Here is a 26,515-nt window from a genome sequence, read left to right as displayed (position 1 = left end):
TAGTTCTTTGAAAGTGGAGTTGCAGGTAGATAGGATAGTGAAGAAGGCATTTGGTATGCTTTCCTTTATTAGTCAGAGTATTGAGTACAGGTGTTGGGCTGTATAGGACATTGGTTAGGCCACTTTTGGAATACTGCATGCAATTCTGGTCTCCCTGCTATAGGAAGAATGTTGTGAAACTTGAAAGGGTTCAGAAAAGATTTGCAAGGACGTTGCCAGGGTTGGAGGATCTATACAGAGAGGCTGAAAAAGCTAGGGCTGCTTTCACTGGAGTGTCTGAGGCTGAGGGATGACCTTTTAGAGGTTTATGAGGGGCATGGATAGGGTAAGTACCATGGTATTTTCCCTGGGGTAGGGGAGTCCAAAACTAGAGGGCATAGGTTTAGCGTGAGGGGGGAAATACTTAAAAGAGACCTTTAGGGGCAACATTTTCTAGCGGAGTGTGGGGCGTGTACGGAATGAGCGACCAGAGAATGTGGTGGAGACTGGTACAATTAGAATATTCAAAAGGCATCTGCATGGGTATGTGAATCAGAAGGGTTTAGAGGGATGTGGACCAAATACTGGCAAATGAGACTAGATTAATATAGGATATCTGGTTGGCATGGACGAATTGAACTGAGGGGTCTGTTTCCCTGCTGTATAAATCTGTAACAGTAGATACACCACCACGTGCAAATTCCCCTCCAAGTCTCACACCTGGAAATGACTTGATATATATTGCTGTACATTCACTCTCTTTCACAGCATTGTGGCTCTACCTATAATTACCTGGATTGTTGAGGTTTAGGAAGGCAGCAGAGCACCACATTCTCCAGGGCAATTAGGATGGGCAGGAAATACTGGCCTCAGCCAGTGATGCTCACCTTCCATGAAGAGATTTTTTTTAAATGAAAGAAAAGTCACTGTCTTTTGATGCAGCTGGCCTACTTCCAATAAACAACTATACTTCATTCATTCATTTTTTCTGAAACGTGCTGACTCTTGTAAGGGCAAATGCGTCACTCTGGGAGCAATGTTCTGGTTGCTGTTTGTGAGATAGACATTTAATACATTTGGTATTAGTTGTGGGGGGAAAGGAGAGCTGCCTTTTGTCATCTAAAGTTTGATAGGGTGGTGAGTTTTGAGTGCAGGGAGATTTCAGTTTAGATTGAGTTCAAACATTTGTATGTAACTGAAACTCATAACCAAGTGGAAGAATTATCACCGACTGAACTAAACTGTCAGAACTTTAAGTGCAAAGCCAATTTCTAATTCTTAAAAATAAACGTCAGATTTTAAATTGTACTTTAGAAACAGAACTGCACACTGTTATCACTAAAACTCTGATATTTTCACTTCACTTCAGGTTTAATAAAATAACCAAATGATTGTAATTGTCTCTGTTTTGAAAGTTGTTTACAGGGCAGAGGAAGCAGCCTGTCATTGTTCCTGCATACGCATCTGGTCTGGTAAGTTCAACAGTAATTGTATATTATGATGCTTTAATAACCTTCATTTCATCTCTATGCATGGAAGCACAAAAGCAAGAATGGCCTGCACATGGACTTTGTAATTCTATCACTTTATTGTTCAAATATCCTAAACATTCATATAATGAAAAGTATTTGGCAAGTCTGATGGATCCAACAAATTTTATCCTTTTGGTATTTCAAATTTTCAAGCAAACTACATGAAGAAGTCCTCTAGCAATTTGATATGGTAGATTGGTTGTAAACTGAAAATGTCTATCAAACTACAGTAGTGGACAGAATCATCTTGTGTAAATTGCCCACAATGTAAAGTACATTTTCTGTTCTTTATGATAAATTTCATTTTAACAGGCTGATTTCCAGAATTATCCAGGCAATTATTATGCTTGTTTAGCTGTACATATAGAAGATGGAAAGTGATTTTTTTTTAATTCTTGCATTGGATTAGCTTGATCCCTACATTCTTTGTATTTGAAAAGCAAATTACAAACAAATCTTGTTTTCTCTAATTCTCAGTTCAGATCCTCTTTATGATCATGAAGCCTTCAGATTTTGACCAAATCATTATTTGCAGTACTCTTTTTTTTATTATTGAACTACAAATGATCACTAATCATTCTGAAAGCTTTCATTTGACATGAGAAATAAGGATCAAGTTGGTCTATCTGGTTTCAATCGTTGCTGATCTAATTGCAATACAGTATTGCACTTTACAGTGATGGCGCTCCATTCCTCGAACCATTGCCTGAACCATTATCACAGTACTGGGCTTCCCAAACTTTACCATGTGGCCCTATGACAGCAGGTCACCCCAGGGCTATGTGAGTACAGTGGGGTAGTCTCTTTAGACTGCTCAGTATTTAAGAAAAAGATATTTAGTTTTTCACTGAGTTTTTCAGGACATGAATCAGACCACCCATTCCAACCATGGGAACACAGGACTTGGGAGCAGGGTTCGGCCATCTGGCTACACGAGCCTGCTCCACATTCAGTGACAGAATGACTAATCTGCTTAGTGTCGCAACCCCACGTTCCTGTTGGCCTCCATCAATCTGGACTCCCGTGTTTATCAATAACCTGTCTAATTCTGCCTTGAGGGAATTCAATGTCCTGGGCTTCTCAACTGTCTGGAGAAGAAAAGTTCACAATTAAGAACCCTCTGAGCAAAAGCGATTTTTCCCCCCCCCCCCCCCAAATAATAAGGTGACTTCTTATTCTTAAATGGTGTCGCCTTTGTTCCAGGCTCCCACAGAGGTAACATGTTATAGTATCTACCTTGTCAGGTCTCCAGTTAGACCATGTGCCCTTTGCAAATAAAGGCAAGGATTTAAACCGGACCTTGTAGCTATTAACGTAATCACAGTAACCATTGTTGCCTTGGAGTTCACAGCATCCAGTTTTTGTTTGTTTTCCCCATTTCAAGCCTCTTATGTAGGTACGGTATTGCAATCCATGCTATGTGGTATTTTAAGTGATGTCTGGAAATCTTTAATGGTCAGTAGTTGGGTTATGTATCTTCAGTAATATAACCCAGAATATTTTTCATTTGCTCTTAAAGTTTTACTTCAGTCATTGGCTGAGAATCTAAAAGGTTAATTTTGCAAGTGCATCTACTAACATGAGTGCTCACACTTTGAAAGTACGATCAGGAAATTGTGTGTTCAACAACTTTGAATTTTTGTTGCTAAGCAGAAAAACCTGGGCTCTGCACCCACTATTTCCGATTATGCACTTGCACCTGGTGAGGCTTAATTCCAAGAGCATGTGATCTCAAAATTTGCCAGTTAGAGTATACCTGCTTTATGTATCTTGATTTCTTTTGTTTCAGGGCATGTTAGAACCCACTAAAGAACCAGTAAAACCAATATCGGCTGCAGAGAAGATAGCGTCAATAGGTCAAATTTCAACTGCCAGTGTAATACCCTCAGAAATGTGTGGCTCTGCATCTGATGAAATCCAAGTAATTATAAATTATTTTGTTTCATTACTAAAGGATATCTAATGATTTATATTTTTTTGCTTGTAAATACCTTTATTTGCTGGGTAGTAAGTTGTAGGGAGCAGAAGGAAGATTGACGAGGCCTTTGAATAAACTTCCCACTCCTGTGCTTAATGTTTTATCCCATCCTTGCTGAATGGTGGATTGAAATCTGAAAACAATGATTTATTTTATTTTGCATCTGTCTGCTCGATTGACATTGGTATCTGGTCATCTCACTGTCCATGGGAAATACCTTGCTTGTTTGAGAACTCTCTACACTTATGAGACAGAGGTTGGGAAACAGATTGGTGGCTTCATCTGGAGATGTTTACTTTGTCATATTCATCACTAATTTCAATAGCAGTGTCTCAATGTAAACTTAGAGAGTTGAATATTATGCACAATTGCAATGGAGCTAAGAAATACCAAAACTGCTTTGACATGAATTTGCAGCCGGATACCCTTTTCCTCTCCGTACGCGTCAGCGTTCCTGTGTAATGTCATGTTTTCTTTTCTCCATAGGAGCACGTCCCACCTGTTCAGTTTGACTGGAGTAGCAGTGGCCTTACTAATCCTCTTGATGGTACGTCCCTGCATAGAGCCTCTAGCACCAGAGCTAGAGTTAAGAAACCTACCAAGTTCAGACAGACTTCTCTCTCCTGATTTTTCTTTTGTTTTGCTTTCCATTTATTTCTGACTATGGAAATCCTGACTTTTTGGTAACCTAGTTTAGCGTGTTATGAAAGTGCCTCGACACGAAAATAAATACTGTAGGTGAGCATTAGAATGCTAACATTACATCCTGGCTTTCACCGTTTCAATTCTTTCTCTCCTACAATAATCATATAAAACTATGCAGTATTAATGTTTTGAATTGTACTACCTAAGAGAGCTGATTTTATAACTGCATTAACAATAGTAGTTTGCTGAATCAACATTTGAAGCTTACTTTCCATTAACAGCCTCATGAAAATGTTTGCAGTTTTTGTGGGGAGCTGCAATGTGTTTACTTGTAATTTTTTAAAATAAGTTCTGCCCTAAACCAGAGAGGGCATTTTTAAAGAATTGTATGTATGTATGTAGGGAAAAAAATTCATGTTACTTAACTGAACAAAAGCAAGTTCAATTAATCATTTTTTATCATGGTAATTTATTGCAAGTTATAATAAATTATTCTGATTGTCAGACCTGCTAATCTCTGAAAACTTACGTTCACATGCAAGAGATCTTCTCTTGCAGGCTACTTTCTCTATCTCATTTTATCTACATTTCTTTTTAATGCACAATTGCTTAAGCAAGAAAAATTAAGTTTGCTGTAACAAATGGAATAAGACTACCAGCTTGCTCAAGTTAGTTTTTGAGTGTTGCATGGTACCAAATGTCAGTTATACTATCTAACACATCAAAACCAACTTAAGCATTTACTTTGTGTAGTTATATAAGACTTGCTAACATTTGGCTTGATTTTAAGAAAGAAGTTGGTGTGGATTTGGCAGTACTACATGTGTAATCTTTTTTAACCTGTTGAATACTGAATTTCATAGGTGGTTGAATATTTAGGTTCCAAATATGACAATTAACGTTTTATAAATTTTGAAATATCTAGTGTCTGAACGTGTAGATCTATAAAATCATAACTTAGTAAATTGCTAAAGTTAAAATGAGAATTATTTTATTGGTCTTCCTGCAGTGCTCCAAGGCTTAATCATGTGGGTCAAATCAAAGTCCCATCCCACAAACACCTTGTCTAAAAGTGGAAAGTAGCTTGGGTCATCCTCTCTGTTTTGATGTCCATTAACAACCCCAGTCAAATCTTCCTGCTTACTTGATGATTGATTCCTTGTGCTTGTGACTTGTTTGTCAGGCTCAATTTCAAATTAAATGTCTTTGTGTCAGTCACGTTGTTGAGGAAAGTGCTTTCCCTCATTGTTTTTTGAGCTGCAACATTTTGTGAATTTTATTGCCTACGTATTGTAACTAATATTCATTATAGAACTGATTGATTGACTGACTAGCTAGCTTGGGTAATTAATCCTTATGTTTGAATGCTTAGGTTTATACTATGTAGTAATGAGAACCTGCATGTTAAAGTTTGTGTCTTGTCCCTTTGTCATTCATCAGTTCCTTTCCCTGGTTAACCCTCTGTATGACTACTTACCAGCATGGTTACTAATGGAGGTTCCACTGTTCTAAATCTCGATTTCATGGATGGCAGTAGCTCTAGCAACAATTATATAATCCCAGGTCAGCAGACTGTCTTAACTACATGGTTAGGCCTCGAACCAGGCTTGTCTGATTGGAATCAGATCTATTTTATTGAAAGCAATGGTATCCTTCATCCAATTACCACAGTTTAATTTTTTGAAGTGCTGTAAATCAGAAATCAACCAACATAATACTTTCTTTAGTCTTTTAACTCCTTTTGTCTTTATTTGTATGTGTTTCAGTATTCTTATGCTGAAGTCCATTTACTTTAAATTCGACGTTTCGGGCATAAGCCCTTCATCAGGAATGAATGGCTTATGCCCGAAACGTCAAATTTCCTGTTCCTTGGATGCTGCCTGACCTGCTGCGCTTTTCCAGCAACACATTTTCAGCTCTGATCTCCAGCATCTGCAGACCTCACTTTCTCCATTTACTTTAGCAATGTATTTCTTCGGAGACAATGTATTTCTTCTGATTCCTGGCTTGCTTTTTTTGTTGGAATGGGACGATTATTCCTCCTGTACATCCTGAGTTGGCTGAGGACTTAATGGTGGGCTTTTTTTGTGAACAAGTGGCATACCTATAAGAGTGATGCTTTCACAGTAATGTTAGATAGGAATTTCCAGGGCACCATCAAATGACTGTGAAGGATTGAGGATACCTGTCCAGGTTAGGTTCGTGCAGTACCTGGAGGGAAGCTCAGGAGGCAGTGTTGTTTCTGTGGTTTATTGCTCTTGCCTTTCTTTGTGTTTTAGGTTCAGAGAATCCTGAAGAGGAAGTTGCTATTAAAGTATCTCTGGCGAGTTCCTGCTGAGTCCCATGCCTACTTCAGACACAGTGCAGCAATGGTAGAGAGAGTGAATTATATCATTTGGTGGCAAGGTCAACAGTTAAAGCAGACATTCTGTCCCGAATGATGTGCTTGTTGTTTCAAATGAGTACTGAGTATTTTGTCACACTCCTCACTTGACCTTTGTGGATGGAAGAGTAGTTTTAAGGGATCAGGAAGTGAGCCTTCATGGTACATTTTCCCATAAATATTATCTGTTCTTGTAAGCTTGCTGATTTATTTCAGGCTGTGGTTGCTTGTGACCTGTCATGGCGGTAATACAATTGCAAGTTAAAAGTGAGGTCTCTGGACTTTGTTATCAAAATATTCAAAATCTAGTGCTAGCAATCCTATATTAACCTAAACCTTGATACTGTTCCAAGTCCTGTTCTTGGTCGATGAGTTGCTTCAATATCAGGGGAGTTATGATTGGAGCAGAACATTGCAATTTTTAATAAATAGCTTTACTAATGTTGTGATGCTGGGGATGTCTGAAGATGGATGAATTTGGGATGTTTACCAGGGGAAATTCTGCAGAGCTGTCCTGGGATTGTGATGACTGGTCTTTAATAACCGCAACCATCTTCCTTTGTGTCTAATATGACTCCGTAACTGGAGGGTTTACCTTTGACACTCCTCATTCAGTAGCTTTGCTAGGATCCCCTTTATGATAAATCACATTAAGTACTATCTTAATATAGAGACAATGTCTTTTTCAGATTAAATCAGTGACAGGATCTGCAACCAAATGTCTCTGGTGTCATTTGTACTGAGCATTGAGTAGGTGTCACTTTAAGACCATGTTAATGACTCCTTTTAATCGTTCACTGATGTTTGGGAATGGGCGAAAGATACAATGGTCAAATGAAACAGTTACTATTTGCGTAGGACATAGGCAATCTTTTACATTGCCAGGTAGATACCAGTTTCCGAACTGTGTACTGAAGTAAGTTAGCTAACTAGCTGCTGTGCCTAGGTCTACAATACACTAGCTGGGCTGATTACTTGTGGTTTCCACTATACTGATCACCTTCCTGTTGCATGGAGTGAAAGGGGAAAAAAATATCCTGATCACAGTAGGAAACCATTAGAATAGGCAATCTGATCTATCTTAAATACCTGGAAACATTTTAGTCTTTGTACCCCACATGGTAAGTTGAAGCTGGATATGCTGATGAAGTGTTCTGCTGTTTTTGGTTAACCACGTTATTCATGACTGGATATTGTGGGGCTGCAGTGCACACCTATTACTTATAGGGCCATAACATTCTTTCTATAGCCTGTTCTTTTTCTACTTGGTGTGCAGGTAGTCCTTTGTAATAGTTTGACTACATTTATAGCTATTTCAAAGTATTATTTCTGGCTGAAATTTCTGCAGTTTGCATTGGATACATGTTTTCTCCTTCCATTATTTTAAGCCGTAGGACATGCTGCCTGTAACTAATTCCCTTTTTAATTTCTTCAGAGGTGTGGGCATTGCTGACTGGGCCAATCCCTAGTTGTCCTTGAGATGGTAGCAGTGAGCAGCTGCCTTAAAACACTGCAGTCAATTTGTTGTAGGTAGACCCAAATTCTATTAGGGATGGAGTGCGAGTTTGACCCAGCACCAATGAAGGAGCAGCAATGTCGTTCCAAGTCAGTGTGGTGGTGCTGGTCCTATATCTCTGCTACCCTTATCCTTCGAATGGTAATGGTCCTGAGTTTGGTAGGTACTGTCTAAGGATCCTTTCTTGAATTTCTGCAGTGTATCTTTCTCTGACCATAGCTGGTAAATGGATTAAATGTGGATGTGGTGCCTATCAAACAGGCTGCTCTGTCCTGGATGGTGTCAAGCTGCACCCATTCAGGCAGATGGGGAGTATTCCACCACACTCCTGCCTTGTGCCTTTGTAGATGGTGGACAGGCTGTGGGGAGTCAAGAGGTCAGTTTGTTGCAGGATGCCTACCCTCTAACTAGCTGTTGTCTGTGATGTGGAGATGCAGGTGTTGGACTGGGCTGGACCAGATTAGAAGTCACACGACACCAGCTTACAGTCCAATGGTTTATTTGAAATCACAAACTTTCAGCCTGGCAAAGGAGCAGTGCTAGGAAAGCTTGTAATTTCACACAAACCTATTGGATTATAACCTGGTATCATGTGATTTCTGACCTAGCTGTTGTACCCATAGTATATATGTGGCTGTTTCAGTTCAGTTTCTGGTCAATGTAACTCCTCAGGATGTTGATATTGGGGTATTCTACGATTGTCATGCTGAACATTAAGGAGCGATGGTTAGAGTCTGTTGTTGGGAGTGTTCAGCGTGTCCCTTGGATGCTGCAAAAGGTCTTGGATTTCTTCCCACTCCACTTTTGAGAAAGCTACACAAACTTCCTTTTCAAGTGTGCCCTTTTTCTTTAGGATGCATTCAGTTCCTTTCATTCTTGATGTGTTTTGTGACTTTTGTCTGATAAACATCTTGTTTTCCCCTGTCCCCATTTCAGATGCTGTATGCAGCAATGTTATATACATATTCTTTAAAAGAAAACAGAATGTGAGATTTTTTTTTGTCCTGTGGCATCTTGGGAATTTCAGTCCGCAGTAGTTTTGTGGGAAGTCATGTCACTTCTTTCCTGAAAACTTAGAAATTTTTATTGTTCTGCATGTTTATTATTAAAACCTTTGTGCTTGTGGCTTATCTTTAGACACGCAGTCCCCATTGCTTATAACAGGTACATTCATACAAATTCAATTTTTTTACTATAAGTAATGGCCTTTTCAACACAGCAGAGATTTTTTTAGATTAGACTAGATTCTCTACAGTGTGGAAACAGGCCCTTCAGCCCAACAAGTCCACACCGACCCTCCAAAGAGAAACCCACCCAAACCCATTCCCGTACTCTGTATTTACCCCTGACTATGGGCAATTTAGCATGGCCAATTCACCTGACCTGCACATCTTTGGATTGTGGGAGGAAACCGGAGCACCTGGAGGATCCACAGAGGCCGATATTAACATTAAAAATCTTTTATCCAGTTCAGTTTTTTTTCTTGGAATTAAGAGTATTAATGAGAGTAATATTCTCGTTCTGTTTTGTCAGGCATTAATTAACATCCATTCTTACTCGCATTAGATGTTTTTGGAATTATAAGCAAATCAATTTGTATTTTATTGAGCTTCAGCACTGTCTCACTTAAGTGTGTCAAAAGCAAGACCATAAGCATTTACATAGAGTCCACTCCACCATTCAATCATGGCTGATGGGCATTTCAACTCCACTTACCCGCATTCTCCCCATAGCCCTTAATTCCTTGTGACATCAAGAATTTATCTATCTCCGCCTTGAAGACATTTAGCGTCCCGACCTCCACTGCACTCTGCGGCAATGAATTCCACAGGCCCACCACGCTCTGGCTGAAGAAATGTCTCCGCACTTCTGTTCTGAATTTACCCCCTGTAATTCTAAGGCTGTGTCCACGGGTCCTAGTCTCCTCGCCTAACGGAAACAATTTCCTAACGTCCACCCTTTCCAAGCCGTGTATTATTTTGTAAGTTGGTATTAGATCTCCCCTTAATCTTCTAAACTCCAATTATACAATCCCAGGATCTTCAGCCATTCCTCGTATGTTAGACCAACCATTCCAGGGATTATCCGTGTGAATCTCCACTGGACACGCTCCAGTGCCAGTATGTCCTTCCTGAGGTGTGGGGACCAAAACTGGACACAGTACTCCAAATGGGGCCTAACCAGAGCTTTATAAAGTCTCAGTAGCACAACGGTGCTTTTATATTCCAACCCTCTTGAGATAAGTGACAACATTGCATTCGCTTTCTTAATCATGGACTCAACCTGCATGTTTACCTTTAGAGAATCCTTGACTAGCACTCCCAGATCCCTTTGAACTTTGGCTTTATGAATTTTCTCACCATTTAGATAGTAGTCTATGCTTTTATTCTTTTTTCCAAAGTGCAAGACCTCGCATTTGCTCACGTTGAATTCCATCAGCCATTTCCTGGACCACTCTCCCAAACTGTCTAGATCCTTCTGCAGCCTCCCCACTTCCTCAGTACTACCTGCCTGTCCACCTAACTTCGTATCATCAGCAAACTTCTCCAGAATGCCTCCAGTCCTTTCATCCAGATCGTTAATATATAACGTGAACAGCTGCGGCCCCAACACTGAACACCATGGGACACCGCTTGTCACCAGCTGCCATTCTGAAAAAGAAACTTTTATCCCAACTCTCTGCCTTCTATCAGACAGCCAATCCTCAATCCATGCCAGTAGCTCACCTCGAACACCATGGCCCTCACCTTGCTCAGCAGCCTCCCGTGTGGCACCTTATCAAAGGCCTTTTGGAAGTCTAGATAGACCACATCCACTGGGTTTCCCTGGTCTAACCTACTTGTCACCTCTTCAAAGAATTCCAACAGGTTTGTCAGGCACGACCTCCCCTTACTAAATCCACGTTGACTTGTTCTAATCAGACTCTGCTCTTCCAAGAATTTAGAAACCTCATCCTTAATGATGGATTTTAGAATTTTAGCAACAACCGAGGTTAGGCTAATCGGCCTATAATTTTCCATCTTTTGTCTTGATCCTTTCTTGAACAAGGGGGTTACAACAGCGATCTTTCAATCATCCGGGACTTTCCCTGACTCCAGTGACTCTTGAAAGATCTCAACCAATGCCTCCATTATTTCCTCAGCCACCCCTCTCAGAACTCTAGGATGTATCCCATCGGGGCCAGGAGATTTATCAATTTTAAGACTTTTTAGCTTTTCTAGCACTTTCTCTTTTGTAATGGCAACCATACTCAACTCAGCCCCGTGACTCCCTTTAATTGTTGGGATATTACTCATGTCTTCCACTGTGAAAACTGACGCAAAGTACTTGTTAAGTTCTCCTGCTATTTCCTTATCTCCCATCACTAGGCTTCCAGCATCAGTTTGAAGTGGCCCAATGTCTACTTTTGCCTGTCGTTTGTTTCTTATGTATTGAAAGAAACTTTTGCTATCATTTCTAATAATACTGGCTAGCCTAACTTCATATTTGATCCTCTCCTTCCTTATTTCTCTGTTATCTTTGTTTTTGTAGTCTTCCCAATCTTCTGATTTCCCAGTGCTCTGGACCACTTTATAGGCTCTCTTTTTCTTTAATACATTTCCTGACTTCCTTTGTCAGCCATGGCTGTCTAATCCCTCCCTGGATAATCTTTCTTTTCTTGTTATTTTAGTGGAATATCATGACTTCACATTTGTTTAATAATGAGCTCACATTTGGAAAATTTCAGAACTAGAAAGCTGTTTTAATATGTACAGTGCGTCTGAGGTATGAACTAATGAGTAAACAGTGCAACCTTGTTATTAATACAAAGGGTAAATGTTTCTCACTTTTCAGCTGATAGAAATAACCATCCCTTAAAACCTTTCAAGTGATGTGGGCTGTATTTCTAAGGGAAGGGCTGCTGTTTGTGCTGTGCTGTAGTGCTTAGCTTGCAGCATCTAATTCACTGCCTGTGATGGTTTGTCGTCTCTTTAGGGCTGTAACAAAGCAGGATCTTAGTTTCATTGTTTTAAAACAGTAAGTTTCTAAACTTCAGGAATCATTCTTAACCTGAGATGATTAACTTTCAAGAATTGAACGTGGAGACCATGCTTTTTAGTGTTGAAGAAATTATCTTGGGGCACGGTAGATACTGGATCAGTCCTATTCAGGGATTGGAGCTTGGAAACTGAAGACTTCAGCTTTGAAGTAGTGTAGAACGGGGGGTGGGGGGGGGAACCCTTTGAAAGCTTTGTTACATCTCTAGTTGGTGATCATAATATTCTGTAAGCATCCGCAAGAGGGAGATTTCAACAAGTGTTGAAATTGCATTCAGAAGCTCCAGTGATGGGCATTGCCACTAGCTCAGCAGTGTTCATATGTTCCTAACATTCAACCTACATTTCTTTAGAAGTTGAGCTGAATTGCTCTTACTGAGAGCTAGCATAGTCATGACAAACTGACCACTTCTTATGCTGTTATCATTGTATGATCTCAGATAGACCCATCATAGTTTCTGAAGTTTATTTCAGTGTTTGAGAAACAAACGTCAACATAGTTAATTAGCTCAAAATGGCAGAATCATTAATTATTTTCCATATGAAATTTTGTTTTAAGACATTTTTGTCTTTATTTCTGGTTTCTGTGCTTTGTTTACGGGAACATTAATTGGAATGAAGTAGTGTAATTCCAGTGAACCAACCATCTATCAAGTTACCACTGAGTAAGCAGTGTGGTGAGTACTGTAGACTATACACACAGGCAGCATTTTAGTCTTATGTATATCTCGAACAAGTAGCATTCAGCTGTAGCAGCTGTAAATGTAGTTAGGCCTGCTTTTCCTCTGCGCTATCTGAAGATTAGCTGGAATGACTCACTATCATGATTTGTTGAAATCAACCAATTCATCGGTGGCCTCTCTGCCCTGTCATTGCCATATATCCTGATGCATTTGTAAAATGAATCTTCAGTATCTTGAGTTACTATCTCCTTTTAAGGCAATAGTTATGTTATCACTAAATGTTGAGGAGGGAATCCCGACTCTCTGTATATTTATAACAGTAGTTGCTCTTAACCTGAATAGAAGAAACTGATTTGAGAATTGAAAACATTTCCTGTTCTGTTGCATCCTATTGAATAACAAATATAAAGTGAAGATCCATAGAAGTTTATTTCTAGCTCCCACTGTTTTTTACTTTTTTGAATTTTCAGTATATGGTCCATTTCAATATAATGAAGTTATTTTTTATTTTATTTTTCCAAAAGATGTAACGGATGCAACAAGTGAATATAAACCTTCATTGAACATTCAGCCTTACTTTCTCTGTTACAGTTACAACATAGAAAGTGGTTGGGACGAGTTTGTATTTTAATAGTTGTTTGTGGCGTAGTTTTATTTTCCCCCCTCTGGACATTAATGGATGGCAAAGCCAACATTCCCCAAACTATCATTGTTACCATCTCGCTATGTGTTGTGCTGGGAGTGGGCCTCAAACCGATTCTGAAAGGCATTTTGTATTCTGTTTCACTCAGCTCCTGAAACATGAAACAAACATTCACTATTGACCATCCAAAAACATGTCTAGTTTGAAAAGAGTCATTCTGTAGTTAATCTTTTCTAGTGATACTGTAGATACCAATTGTAAATCTATATCCGTCACCTGTCCCATGTCTGCTGTACAACATTGCAGGCCAGAGAGTTGGTAACGTTCTCGTGCTAATTCCCAGACTTTCTGCTAATGATTCCCCTTTTCTTGAGCCATAACAGCAGTTAAATCTTACAACACAACTCCAGCGAATTGTCTAGTTTGTTTAGTTAGGTAACAAAATTGTAGGGAAGGAGAAAATCTTTATTATATCATTCTTGCTCATGGTTTCTTGAAAACTTTCTGATTTTATTTTGCCAATTTTTCCCTGAAAAATTAAGAGGTGGCACTGAAGTAAATCTATTGTTAAAATGTTGCTCAAAGGTTTTCCTGTTTCAAAAGAAGGGTGGTAATTGAAGATGCAACTCACTTTTAATGTCAAACAATTGGCTGATGCTGTCTGTTTTTCTTTAAACATTATTCATGATAAGAAAATAAATTGTGAATTATTGTAGCCCATACAAAGAAGTTAAATGCATTGTGATTGAAACTAGCATTACCATCCTGTTCACTTACTGTGCAATAAAAATAAGTGACATATTTCAAAATTGCAATTATTTACATTTTCCCATTGTAAAATAGCATTATACCATTGCTTAACAGCTGCATTAGTTTAGCCTTAACCTTAGCTCAAGAAAATAGGCATGAGCTTAAATCAGCTTTTCCAAAAGCTTGCATTTGTTTCTAGTTAGTTGCATGGGTACCTCGCCTATATCTGCCCTACAGCGTGCAATGCAATACTGAGAGTAAGTTAGCAGGTTTGAATTTCATTCCTTACCAACATGTAGAGACTTGGGAGCAGGAGTTGGCCATTCGATAAGATCCGAGCTGATCTAGTTGTGACATAATCTCCACCTTTCCTGTCAGTTCTTCATAACTCTGAAGTTAACTTACCCCTGAATAAATGTAAAGGCCAGTACCTAGTCTAACCAGTGATATCCACATCCGATGAACTCATAGTAACAAACATGTTACTCTGTATTATGTGCGTTTATCTTGTGCAAAATCCTTTGATCTGATATATTTTAAAACACTTATTGAAAATCCACATGCACCACATCCACTAGTTTCCCTCTCTTCATCAGATGTTACTTTGTCAAAAAAACTAATGAGTAGTTCAATCGGTTTTCTATTACATGCAGTCATGTTGACTCTGATAATGTTGTGAATTTGAGTATTCTGCTGGAACCTCAGCATTGGATTCTAATACTTATGACTGTTGCCTCCCTCCTTCCTTAAATAAAGGGGTTGCATTTGCTATTTTCCAATCTGCTGGAGCCACTCCACGATCAAAGGAATTTTTGAAGATTAAAAGCAATTCATTTCCTCTCTGTGCGGTCACTTCTTTTAAGGCACTAGGATGCTAGCCATTTGGTCCTGTGGGAGCTCTTCATATGTTAATTACTTGTTTGCTTTCTCTCCCAGTCTGCATTAAGTCTCTCTATTCTCTTTTTAGTCAGGCTTCCTGATGAAGGGCTTTTGCCCGAAACATCGATTTCGCTGCTCCACGGATGCTGCCTGAACTGCTGTGCTCTTCCAGCACCACTAATCCAGAATCTGGTTTCCAGCATCTGCAGTCATTGTTTTTACCTCTTTGTTTAAACTCTGTCCAATTCTCTCACCCACTATTCATCTTTGGAAATGTGTACAGTGTTTCTTTTGACCTCATTCTCAGCCATGGATCCTCCTCTTTCATTCTAATTAGGATAAATCTTTACTGAACGTAATTAAATATCTCCTTCAAAGTCTTCCATGGCAAATCTATTTTCCTATCTTTTGACCTAGCTTTCCTGGTCACTGTATTCACATAGTGTCATGACGGCCTTTATTCAAGTTTAAAACACGTCATGGACCTACATGTTTCCATTTTAAAAACTGATTCATTCTGTATCCTGGCTGCTGATTCAAGTGGTTAGTGTCTGAGGGCTAGCCACACAAACTCTACTGCTATTGCAAAGGGGCAGCCTATCTTTCTCTCCACTACCAGAATTAGGAACTGCTGCTTCAAATGCAACAGATGATTTTGGAAACCATGCTTTGTATTGGGTTTACAAATGAGATGCTTGGACTATTTTGAAAATAATGCAATGGCTTTACCATGGCACCAATGAAAACCTTTTGGATTGGGAATAGGAAGAAGCCATATAACTCCTGATCGTCATCCAGGATTAGTTTTGGAATAGTCTCTGTAGTTTATTTAATTTATTAACTTTCTGAAATGTTATTGTATCCAGCAAAATAAAAGTTACTTTCCTATTGAGATATCATAAGTGTCTCTGAACAATGTACAAGGAAAACAAAGCTAATAAACAGGTACTGTTAGGAAGGCTAGAGGCATATTGCTGTTTGTTTGCAGGGAGCTTGGAATGAAAGAATAAAGAAGCCACCCTGCAAAGTTGCAGGGTGACAATGAGAATAGTGTTCAGTGTTTGTCACTACATTTAAGGAAGGATATGCTTGCGTTAAAGATAGTACAGTGAAGGTTCGCTGGGTTGGCCCTACATATGAGGGCTGTTCTGTGATAGGCTGAATGAACATTGAAACATTCAAGTTCTGAAAGGGTAGATGTTCTGATTTTGTGTGTGTCCCATCAATTATTTAGGATAGAGGTTCCAGTCCCACACCGATATGTTATTCGCTGCGCTGAAATTATTTCCAAGTAACTGAGCTGCATTACAACTTAAAGGTAATTAGGGTGAGCAATTAAATCCAACACCACCACATTCTGTGAAGATTTGGTGATGCTGGTGTTGGACTGGGGTGTACAAAGTTAAAAATCTCACAACACCAGGTTGTAGTCCAACAGGTTTAATTGGAAGCACTAGCTTTTGGAGCGCTGCTCCTTCATCAGGTGAATTCTGTGAATGCAATCTCAAAAGGATGTTGAATTCCCCTGAGCTAGTTGTTGTCATGTAATTGAAAAGTGTCATTGATTTGATGCAAGACTACAATTATTCACTGCTTATGTAGAAATGATAATTGCCTTGCACTTAGAGAAAAGTCTGAATACGAATAGCTGCTGAACTATTTGAGAACTATTCTAGACGTTCATAAGGGTTGAAATTAAAACCGAACTACCTTTAAGTATTACATGTTGTTGGGCAGATACATATGATGTACCCATGCAGCTAACCAGAACCACGTGCATGCTATTGGAGGAGCTGATTTAAGCTCATTCTCTCTGAACTGAACTTACTTTATTAGCTCATTCCAATTCAGTGTAACTTGCACTACCTGACCTTTTGGTTTTGGATACTGAGGCAAAATTATCTTCCAGTTTTCTCAGTAATCTAGAAATTCTACAGTTAGCAGTTGATCTTTATGTTCTGCCTCTGCTGTACTGGTTTTGGGTTAACTTGCCCTTGTATGTGGCCTAATTCTTTGAATATTTTTGGAGCATAGCTATTTTTAGACCTATATTGAGAATGAATGCTCTGTATTTACCTGTGTGAGCAGCCATGCAGCTTTACAGTGAACACTTCTTTATTCTGAATGCTCCATCTCCTGATGGAGAGATGAGTAACAATATACAGTTGCAGTTTCTGACTTGGCCATTTGGCTTTGTTGTACAGTCAAACAGCAGTCTGTTCTTTTCAAGGTGCCACAGTATGCTGCAAGTGTTTGCAGAGGAGCATCACACTGCCATGTCAAGAAGCTCATGTTTGGCATTTTGTCAGGGGGAACTTTGACCAGGTGATCTTACAATTGAGGAAGGAAGGGATCAATGATGATATGCCACTGTCCACTCGTTTTCACCTGTCTTGGACACAATTTTGTTTTTGTTCATGGGTGTGGGCATTGCTGGCTGGACAAACATTTATTTCCCACTCCTAGTTGTCCTTGACAAGGTGGGGGTGAACTGCCTCCATGAACTGCTCCAGTTCCATTTGATTTAGGGACACCCACAATGCTATGAGGCAGAAAGTCCAAGGATTTTGAAGGAATGACTGTATATTTCCAAATCAGGATGGAGAGTGCCTTAGAGGGAATTTGCAGGTGGTCGTGTTCCCAAGTATTTGATAGAATCCCTACAGTGTGGAAACAGGCCCTTCAGCCCAACGAGTCACTCCGACCCTCTGAAGAGTAACCCACCCTATTACTTTACATTTACTCTTGACTAATGCACCTAACCTACACATCCCTGAACACTACGGGCAATTTTAGCATGGCCAATCCATCTAACCTGCACACCTTTGGACTGAGAGGGGAAACCAGAGCACCTGGAGGAAACTGGGGAGAATGTGCAAACAACTCACACAGTCACCCGAAGCTGGAATTGAACCTGGGTCCTTGGCGTTGAGGCAGCAGTGCTAAACACTGAGTGACCTTTGTCTTTGTCCTTCCATGTGGAAGTGGTCATGGATTTGGAAGGATGCTGTCTTAAAAATCTTCAGAGCACCTTGTAAATAGTCCACACTATTGCTACTGAGCATCTGTGAGGAGAGAGTGAATGTGTGGATGTGGCGCCAATCAAGTGGACTGCTTTGTCCTGGATTGTCAAGCTTCTCAAGTGTTGTTGGAGCTACACCCATTCGGGCAAATATGATTTGTACCTTGGAGATGATGGACAGGCTTTGGGGAGTCGAGAGGTGAGTTGTTTGCTGCAGGATTCCTATCCTCTGACCTGCTTATGCAGCCACAGTATTTAATGGCTAATCCAGTTCAGTTTTTGTTCAGTGGTAATCTCCAGGATGTTGATGTTGGGAAATCGGTGATGGGAGCACAGTTGGTTACCAAGAGCTGATGGTTAATGATCTCTTATTGGAGGTGGTCATTGCTGGTATTTGTGTGGCGTGAATGTTTAATATTAAGTCTCGTGTTAAGTAGCTCAGAGGAACAAACACATTTAAAAATGGAATGTAATTATCCTTTATATCAATTCCTCTTATTCTATACTGAAGGATATATCTGTGGTAGGTTGGGGGCGGGGGGGGGGGGGGGGGGCGGTACAGAGAAACCATTGGGAACAAAAATATTATGACACACTCATGAGCATGGGCCATGACGGCAAAACAAACAATTCGAAACATTTTGTCTCCAATTTAGGAAGTAGAAACTTACCCTTCACTTTGAGGCACAGAGGTATTTCTCCCAGAACCATGTCTTGGATCAGCTTGTTTACTGTGGGATATTGGGAGTACAAGCTGGGACCGTTCGGGTCTCAGTCTGACTGTGTGCAATATCAAGTGATACTTCTGCTGAACTACAGATTGATCAACTTGTTGTTTTTAACCGGGGGAGATATTGTACAAAGCTGTCCCATTTTAAATGGTGGATATGTCTATGTACTCAAATAACATTTTGACTATTTTTCAAAGAGCATTTCTGCCACTTTTCCAGGGACCATCATCTTGCTTATGTTTCTAGCTTAGTTTAGTCAAAGTGATCTTCACCTTGGGGCAGGTTCACGTTTCTGTTTCGTCAGCAAGTTTAGTTTAATGAAGTTGAAAGCAGACTGGTAACCTTGAGATGAATTCTGAAATTATTTGCTCCGTTGGAAGTTGCAGACTTCGATATTCAAGACTGTGATGAATGAAAATTACTGGTTTTGTACATTTGCCAGTGTGTGCACATAAATTCCTAGGTTTGACAAATGATTTACAACACGTTGAACTTGTAGGTTGGAAAGGTCAGAGCTGTTTCTTTGCTTTCTTTGAAAAACACACTGTTTCAGTGAATGGGCTTACCCGAACCTGCTTATGACTCTATTAAATTCTTTGGACCTGGATATTTTTGTGTTTCTCTTTCCTGGGTACGCGTTGTAGCCTTTAGTTTTAATAATTGTTTTCACATTGTGTCTTCTGCAAGTCACAGTGAGCTGAGATTTGACCGGTTTCATTTTGGCAGTTATGATCTGTTGCCATTTATTGTCTAAATGGGGAGAAACTTGAGTGTTTCTGTGCAATGGGTGTACTCATGTATTCTTCACCGAAAACAAGGACGTTGCTACAGCAGCTAATAAGGAAGGCAAACAAAATTTTGGCATTTATTATTAAAGGAATAGAGTGTAAGGCATTAGGCAGACCACACCCAGAGGACTGTATATAATTTTGGCCCCCTTTAGGAGGGATGTATTCGTATTAGAGGCAGCTCAGAGAGGATTCTCTAAATTGTTTCCAGAGAAGAGGACTTTCTCTTACGAAGAGTGATTGGGCAGTTTAAGCCTGTACTGTCTAGAGATTAGGAAAATGAGAGGAAGTATATTCGACATATTTAAAATCGGAAAGGAGATTTCTAAAGAAGACCCAGAAAGGATGTTCCCTCACATGGGATAATCTGGAACGTCGCAGCAAATTACTGCAGATGCTGGAACCTGTACTGAAAACAGCAAGTGCTGGAAATCACAGTGGGTCAGACAGCATCCACGGAGAGAGAACAAGCTTATGTTTGAGTCTATGGTTCAGGGCTCTGATAAAATATCATCAATAGTAGCAATACCATGGATGCTGCCTGACCCGCTGTGATCACCCAGCACGCTTTGTTTTCAGGACAATCTAGAACAAATGGTCATAGTTTCAGGATAAGGGATAGCGGATTTAAGACAAAGATGAAGAGCAATTGATTCTCGAAGGAATGTGAATGTGTGAGATTCAGTCCCCCATGGTGTGTGGCACGTGCTGGGATGTTGGGAAATTGGAGAAGGGTTAAAGGGTTAAGAAGTTGAGGCTGAGATGAAGCCAGCTGTGACCTCCTGAACTGGCAGAGCAGGCTTAAGGCTAAACTACTCCCCCCTCCTGGCTCTTGTGTTTCTACAAATACTGGACTTTACGCATGAGTAGCCTGACTTTTCTTTAAGTCAGCCTGTAACTCTGGCTTCTCTCTGACTGAAGGTTCTTACAGTTTGTCACTTCACATTCTTTCTGATGTACTATTCTAATCTTAGATGACCCATTTTCAAAGAGTATAAATTTGCTTCTGCTGACAGCAGTAATTTTCATTTCTGTAGTTTGGATTAATCATGTAATACTTGGCCAGGTAAAATTTATTCAGTGTCTGCATTTTTAGTGGTCAAGAGTTTGCAAAATAGGAAGAACTCATTTGCTATCAGTTACAAAGGGTATTTCTGTGCTGTACAACTGACTGTGTATTTCAAATTATTTAGTCAATATTGTATAAGGTATTTAAAAGGCCAGGTTTCAGCTGCAGCTAAGTTACAATGACTGTCACTAACTAAAATAGTATTTATCTATCGGGAAGAGAGCGATGTGGAAACTGTTCAATATTGAGAGTTTCCTTTAAATTTCAAGCGATCTGCACTGTGTGTGCAAACATGGGCCACGTTTACAGAGAATCTGTTCTATGTCATGCAAAACATTGTCGCCATTTAAACTCCTCAGCGGTGACTTGGCTTATTCTGTGCGCAGTTGGAAACTTCAGTGAGATTGCAGCTGGCACAATAAGGATTGAAACTTGTTAACAGTTTGGTAATTTTGATATAAATATTTCAGATGTTTACAGAAATCAGCACCCTGGGCTTGGAGCTATACTGGTAGCTGTGTAGCTGAGTTCCATGTGGCTGTAGGAAGGTTCCCCTGATTGTGTTCCACATTATCTTGCAGGTGTTGACCCAGAACTGTATGAGCTGACTACATGTAAACTGGAAGACTCTGGGACAGTAAACCGAATGACTGATGCATTTGCTCGGCTCATGTTGACAGCAGAGAAGACTAGCACATCCACCAGGTAAGGAATCGCATTGTTTGAAATCCCATCCAGCAGGTAGGTTTACCAGGGATGGTGCATTGTACACAACAGTTGGGTAGCTGATTAAAAATTAAAATATACTTTTGTATTAATATTTAAGGTGCCTAATCCACGTGATGTTCCCCAGAAACAGAACCTTGACAGTGAACTGCTTCTTGAAAGTGTCACTGAAGTGTAGTCCAGTGTATTTTCTTTGAACTGGAGATATTCTTTGTGAATAGCTGAACAAAGTCTCTCCAATGTAATTCTGTTTTGAAGTGAATTCCATGTTGACAGTGCGCAGCTGTCTTGGCAAATATTTCAGTGGGATCAGCTTTCATCCAATTCAGACCCAGTTGCATTTCCAATATTTGTAGCTGCTCTGAAGATGGGACCTGTTTATTTCACATTCGTTCCTATCTATTGCCTTGCCTTGTGGAGATGCCAGTGGTGGACTGGGGTGGATGGTTTTGGAAGTCACATGACACAGGTTATATTTGAATTCTCATGCTTTTGAAGCACTGTCCCTTCAGGTGAAAATGTGAAGCAGCAGCAGCGAATAAACCCCCTGGAGGGCAATAACCTGGTGTCACATGACTTCCGACCTTTACCTCGAGGTCGAATGCTTCTGCTGTTGTTTCAGTTTGATTCCTTCCAATCCCTTTTCTGCTTATTTCACCTCACTCATCACTGCAATTACAACTCAGCAGTAATCTGTGATGTGTTTGTGATCGCAGTGCACTATCCTTGCTCTTTGTTCCTGACACACATCCCCTGTCACTTAGGTTTAAACAGACTTGACTATGATATTCTTCCCTTATACCTTCCCCCCTCTTTTCCATGGCACTGCACACTCAGCAGGTTTCAGAGAGAGCTGCCAACAGTTACCATTGTCACATCCCTCATTGCAGCTTTCGGTTCCTCTGCTATCTCTCACATATCACATGCTGATGCCTGCAGCCCTGAGTGAATATAGTATTCCTCTTATGTCACATTAAAAGGCCAAGACTATTGCCTTTTCTGATTAATTCCTGACATATGAGCATTGCTGGCTGGGCCAACATCTGCAACCCATCCTGAATTCCTTGAGAAAGTGGTGCTGAGCTGTTGCCTTGAACTGCCAGAGTCCATATGCTGTCGTAACCCCGGCATGCTGTTAGGGAGCTCCAGGGTTTTGACCCACTGACGCTGACCAAGTGTGACACAGTGCCAAGTAAATGGCTAGGAGGGAATGTGCAGGTGGTGGGGTCCCTATGTATCTGCTGCCTTGTCCTTCTGTATAGAGTTGGTGGGTTTTGGAACCTGCTATTAGGACAGCTTGGTGACTCTCTGCATGGCATCCTGAAAGTGGTGCACACTCCTCCTAAGTGTCAGTGGTGGAGGGAGTGGATATTTGTGGATGGGGTGCCAATCAAGTGGGCTGCTTTGTCCTGGTTGGTATAAAGCTGCTTGAGTGTTGATGTAAATAGGGTGTATTCCATCACACTCCTGACTTGTGCCTTGCAGATGGTGGACAGGCTTTGGGGAGTTATTGAGTGCAGTGTGCCCAGTCTCTGACTCTCCTTGACCTCCATTCCCTGGTCAATAATTCTGTCATTGTCCCAGGCCATGCCAAGCTGTTTAGGCCCTGAGCTAGGTTCTTGATCTCGGTATCCTCCCCATCAGCAAGGAAGTGTTCCAATAGGAGCAGCATCCCCTGCCCCTGCCCCTGCCCCATCTGTCCACCCTTCCTTTGTTCCTTTAGGTTTGGCTATTAAAAACTTTCTCTGTCAGCTTCCTGTTTCCCACCCAGTGTGAACTTGAGTTGGTCCAATGTTTTGTTGCTTAGCTCCTTTCTTCATTCATCTGCAGGATGAGGTGTCACTGCTAGGTCAGTATTTACTGTCCATCCCCATTTGCCTAGAGGGCAGTTAAGAGTCAACCCACATTGCTGTGGGTCTGAAGTCATATGGAGGTCAGATCAGGTAAGGAAGGCGGATTTCCTTCCCTGAAGGACATCATTGAGCCACCTGGGTTTTTAGACAATCGGCAGTGATTTCATGGTCTTCAGTAGATTCTGGGTTCCAGAATTTTTTTTATTGAATTCAAGTTCCAGCACCTGGTGGGGATTGGGGCCGGGAGGGGATCTGAGTCTCTGGATGAATAGTCTCATGATAGTGCCACTAGGCCACTGCCTTCCCTTCCTGATTCTCCATGCCCGCGCCCCCCCCCCCCCGCCCCCCCACCCTGCTGACCTGTGGATTCCAGATCATCAGTGGCTTGATTTTAAAACTCTCCAATTCTCCCTTGCCCTCCGCCTCTGACCTCTACATTCTTCTTTGTTTTGCCTTGATGCTGCAGTTCCCATTTGGATCACTCCACCATTGACTCCTGTTTGGATTCTTAATCTTTTCTCCAACACCCTCTTTTTCTACCCCCACCCCCCCCCCCCCCCCCTCCAAAAAAACCCCACAATAACTCCCAGTGACTGAGTGATTGGATCTGAGAGACTGCCTTCTGTCCAGGCGTGTGAATTGCTTTGGCACGGTGAAGGTGCTGTGTAAACACGGTTTATCATCTCCAGCCTTTTCGAGGGAGTAAAGTTTCTGATGTTGTTTTACACTGATCTTTGGATATTTGACTTCTGAACTTTATGTATTACTCCTGACTTTTAAAAATAATGTTGAATGTTTTTTTAGTATTCCTTGGCTGAAGTATGAACATTTTATAATAACTATTATTGATGTTCTTTAGGAAACAGAGAAAGGAGGAAGTTCTCAGTACAGAAGCAGCCAAAGTGATAGCCAGCCTTCCTGACCTGTCATTCATGCAGGCCAAAGTGCTGATGTTCCCAACCACATTAACACCTTTGGTAAGCTCCCACACAGACTGAGCCAAGGATCCCACTTTTATTTTTCTGAACATTTTAAAATCAGTCTAATTTTGGCTTTCTCAAAATAAAATGAAACTAATCAGTCATTCAGATGATTTGTTGCTCACCAGATTCTGGAGAGTTCCACAGAGAATACATTGATGTTTATTTATTTATACCGAGGTGATTTAAGTGTTTATATTAGAGAAGAATCTGTAAATATCAAGTTTTTCTTTGCAGGTTAATTATCTTTTGCTGTGCTGGGTTTATAAATTTCTCTCATGTCAGCTAATCTGTCAGGGACTCGCAGAAAACAGTTGCAAACTGATGTAACTATTCCGATTCTGACCAGTGGTGGAATCCTGGTGAATGTTGGGTTTTGTTTCCTGTTTAGTTTGTTTTTGTGGAGGTTTGGATGGTTTCCAAGCCCGTTCAGTAAAGCATCATTGGTTCTCGGCATTTCGGGCACTGCCATTTTCCACATCCCATCCAGCCAGCGGCCTGCCTCATCCAGAGCCAAATAGCAGGGATCCAACCATCTTTTGGGACACGATGGAGCTGAAATGGCCTTGGTCATTTAGGAAACCACTATCTCCGAACAATACAAGCACCAGTTCAGCTGGTCCCCAAAGTGATGCTGTCTCCCACAAACCTGAGCTAATTTGGGGGGTGAGGGACCAATATCTCAATGTCTTACTCAGATTCTCGAGGTGAAACCTGATCTTTATTATTATTTCTGCTTTATTTTGCCAATGCATCTATTGAGGATTTTGCACAGTGTAAAGACAAGGTGGACATAATAGTTTGCAATGATTTGAGCTGTATGTACAGTAATAACTATGAATTGTAAATGTTGGTGAAATTCCTATGGAAAAATTCTGGTACCGAGAGGAAGCTGTATAGGTTGATGTGCATGCCCAGGTTCTTTTATAACTGTAGAATGTACATTTCCTTTTAGAATATACAGAAATAAAGAGAGAGGATTTGAAAATGAGTTGTTCTGTGGTTTTTCACAGTGACAGTAAGTGCTGTGATTTTTGTCATTGACAAAGCTAATCCCTAATTGCCCTTGAACTGAGTGGTTTGCAAGGCCATTTTGGAGGGCCGTGTAAGAGTCTACCATGTTGCCGTATGACTGGAGTCACATAGGCCAGATCAGGATAAGGATGGCAGATCTCTCTCCCTAAAGGACACTCATAAACTGTGGGTGGGGTTTTACAACAATCAATGACCATTTCCTGCTCATCATTAATCATACGAGATTCCCCAGCTGCTATGGAAGGATTTGAACCCTAGATCATGTGCCTTTGCACTATTAATCCAGCAACAAATCCATTACCCCACTGCCATTCGCATCTTCTGTGGATGTTGCAGGGTCACTGTTAACTCTAACCTGGGTGTGGAGACAGTATCTTTAATGGTGCTGCTCAGAAATGGAAGCCTTAGTTTGAAAACCTGTCCCCTTCCACATAAGGACGGTGAAATCAGTCCATGGCCACTTTTTGAAAACAGTTTATAGTTCTGATGCAATTAGAGAATGACTGGACACTGGCTTTTAAACAGCAAAGTGAATAATTGCATTGGAGATGTTTTCTAATCTGTCTGTTCAGGGATGTCCTGACCCCTCTCGGAAGCAGATGGGACTTGAACCTGGCTCAGAGGTAGGGATAAAGTTGGGATAAACACTGAAGGTGGTGTGGAGAGAGTAAATAATAGTTGGGAATAGAGACCAGAGAGAGCAAGAACAGCAGCTGGACAAACAAAGGACTGAGAATCGATAGCTGCTAATGGGGACCATTTTCCTTTAACCTGATGATGGCCATTCTGAGGCTGGACAGCATTGTTCATCCTGTGGAGTAACACTGCCCTCTGGTGTGCAGATTCTGTCATGCAGCATCATCCATAAAACCTTTCAACAAAACCAGTTGAGAGTCGAATTGTGAGCTGCAATGGCCCATCACTGATTAAAATCTGCCAAATTCAGATTACATTATATTTTACATCTGACAAGCACATTTAGAGCCGAATATTTTTGAGTAAAGAAAATATTTGTTGCCTTGAGAAATGGTTGAATGCTGTTTTTGAGTTTTCAGCCAAACTGAGCAGACTGAAGTGGTTGGTGGCCAGTTACCAGTCACTCCCCACGCGGCAGTTACCGGTCACTCCCCGCGCGGCAGTTGCCGGTCACTCCCCGCGCGGCAGTTGCCGGTCACTCCCCGCGCGGCAGTTGCCGGTCACTCCCCGCGCGGCAGTTGCCGGTCACTCCCCGCGCGGCAGTTGCCGGTCACTCCCCGCGCGGCAGTTGCCGGTCACTCCCCGCGCGG

At 40.9% G+C, this 26,515-nt stretch overlaps 1 protein-coding gene across 1 annotated transcript in view; it reads left to right on the top strand.

The window, feature by feature from the left end:
- The window catches only part of LOC132819910 (aftiphilin-like), a 62,824-nt gene extending 37,642 nt beyond the window's left edge, over window positions 1-25,182 (top strand). The window contains exons 5-9 of the mRNA XM_060831876.1: window positions 1,395-1,451; window positions 3,301-3,432; window positions 3,976-4,036; window positions 21,217-21,340; window positions 24,074-25,182. Coding sequence (XP_060687859.1) covers window positions 1,395-1,451; window positions 3,301-3,432; window positions 3,976-4,036; window positions 21,217-21,340; window positions 24,074-24,212 — 513 coding nt within the window. The 3' untranslated portion in view covers window positions 24,213-25,182. The remainder of the gene's footprint in view (window positions 1-1,394; window positions 1,452-3,300; window positions 3,433-3,975; window positions 4,037-21,216; window positions 21,341-24,073) is intronic.
- Window positions 25,183-26,515: the final 1,333 nt, after the last annotated feature.

The sequence above is a fragment of the Hemiscyllium ocellatum genome, chromosome 10, assembly GCF_020745735.1.
Source record: "Hemiscyllium ocellatum isolate sHemOce1 chromosome 10, sHemOce1.pat.X.cur, whole genome shotgun sequence".
In the NCBI taxonomy this organism is placed as follows: domain Eukaryota; kingdom Metazoa; phylum Chordata; class Chondrichthyes; order Orectolobiformes; family Hemiscylliidae; genus Hemiscyllium; species Hemiscyllium ocellatum.
The sequence above is the reverse complement of the archived record's forward strand: the minus strand, read 5'-3'. Positions and strand labels throughout refer to the sequence as shown.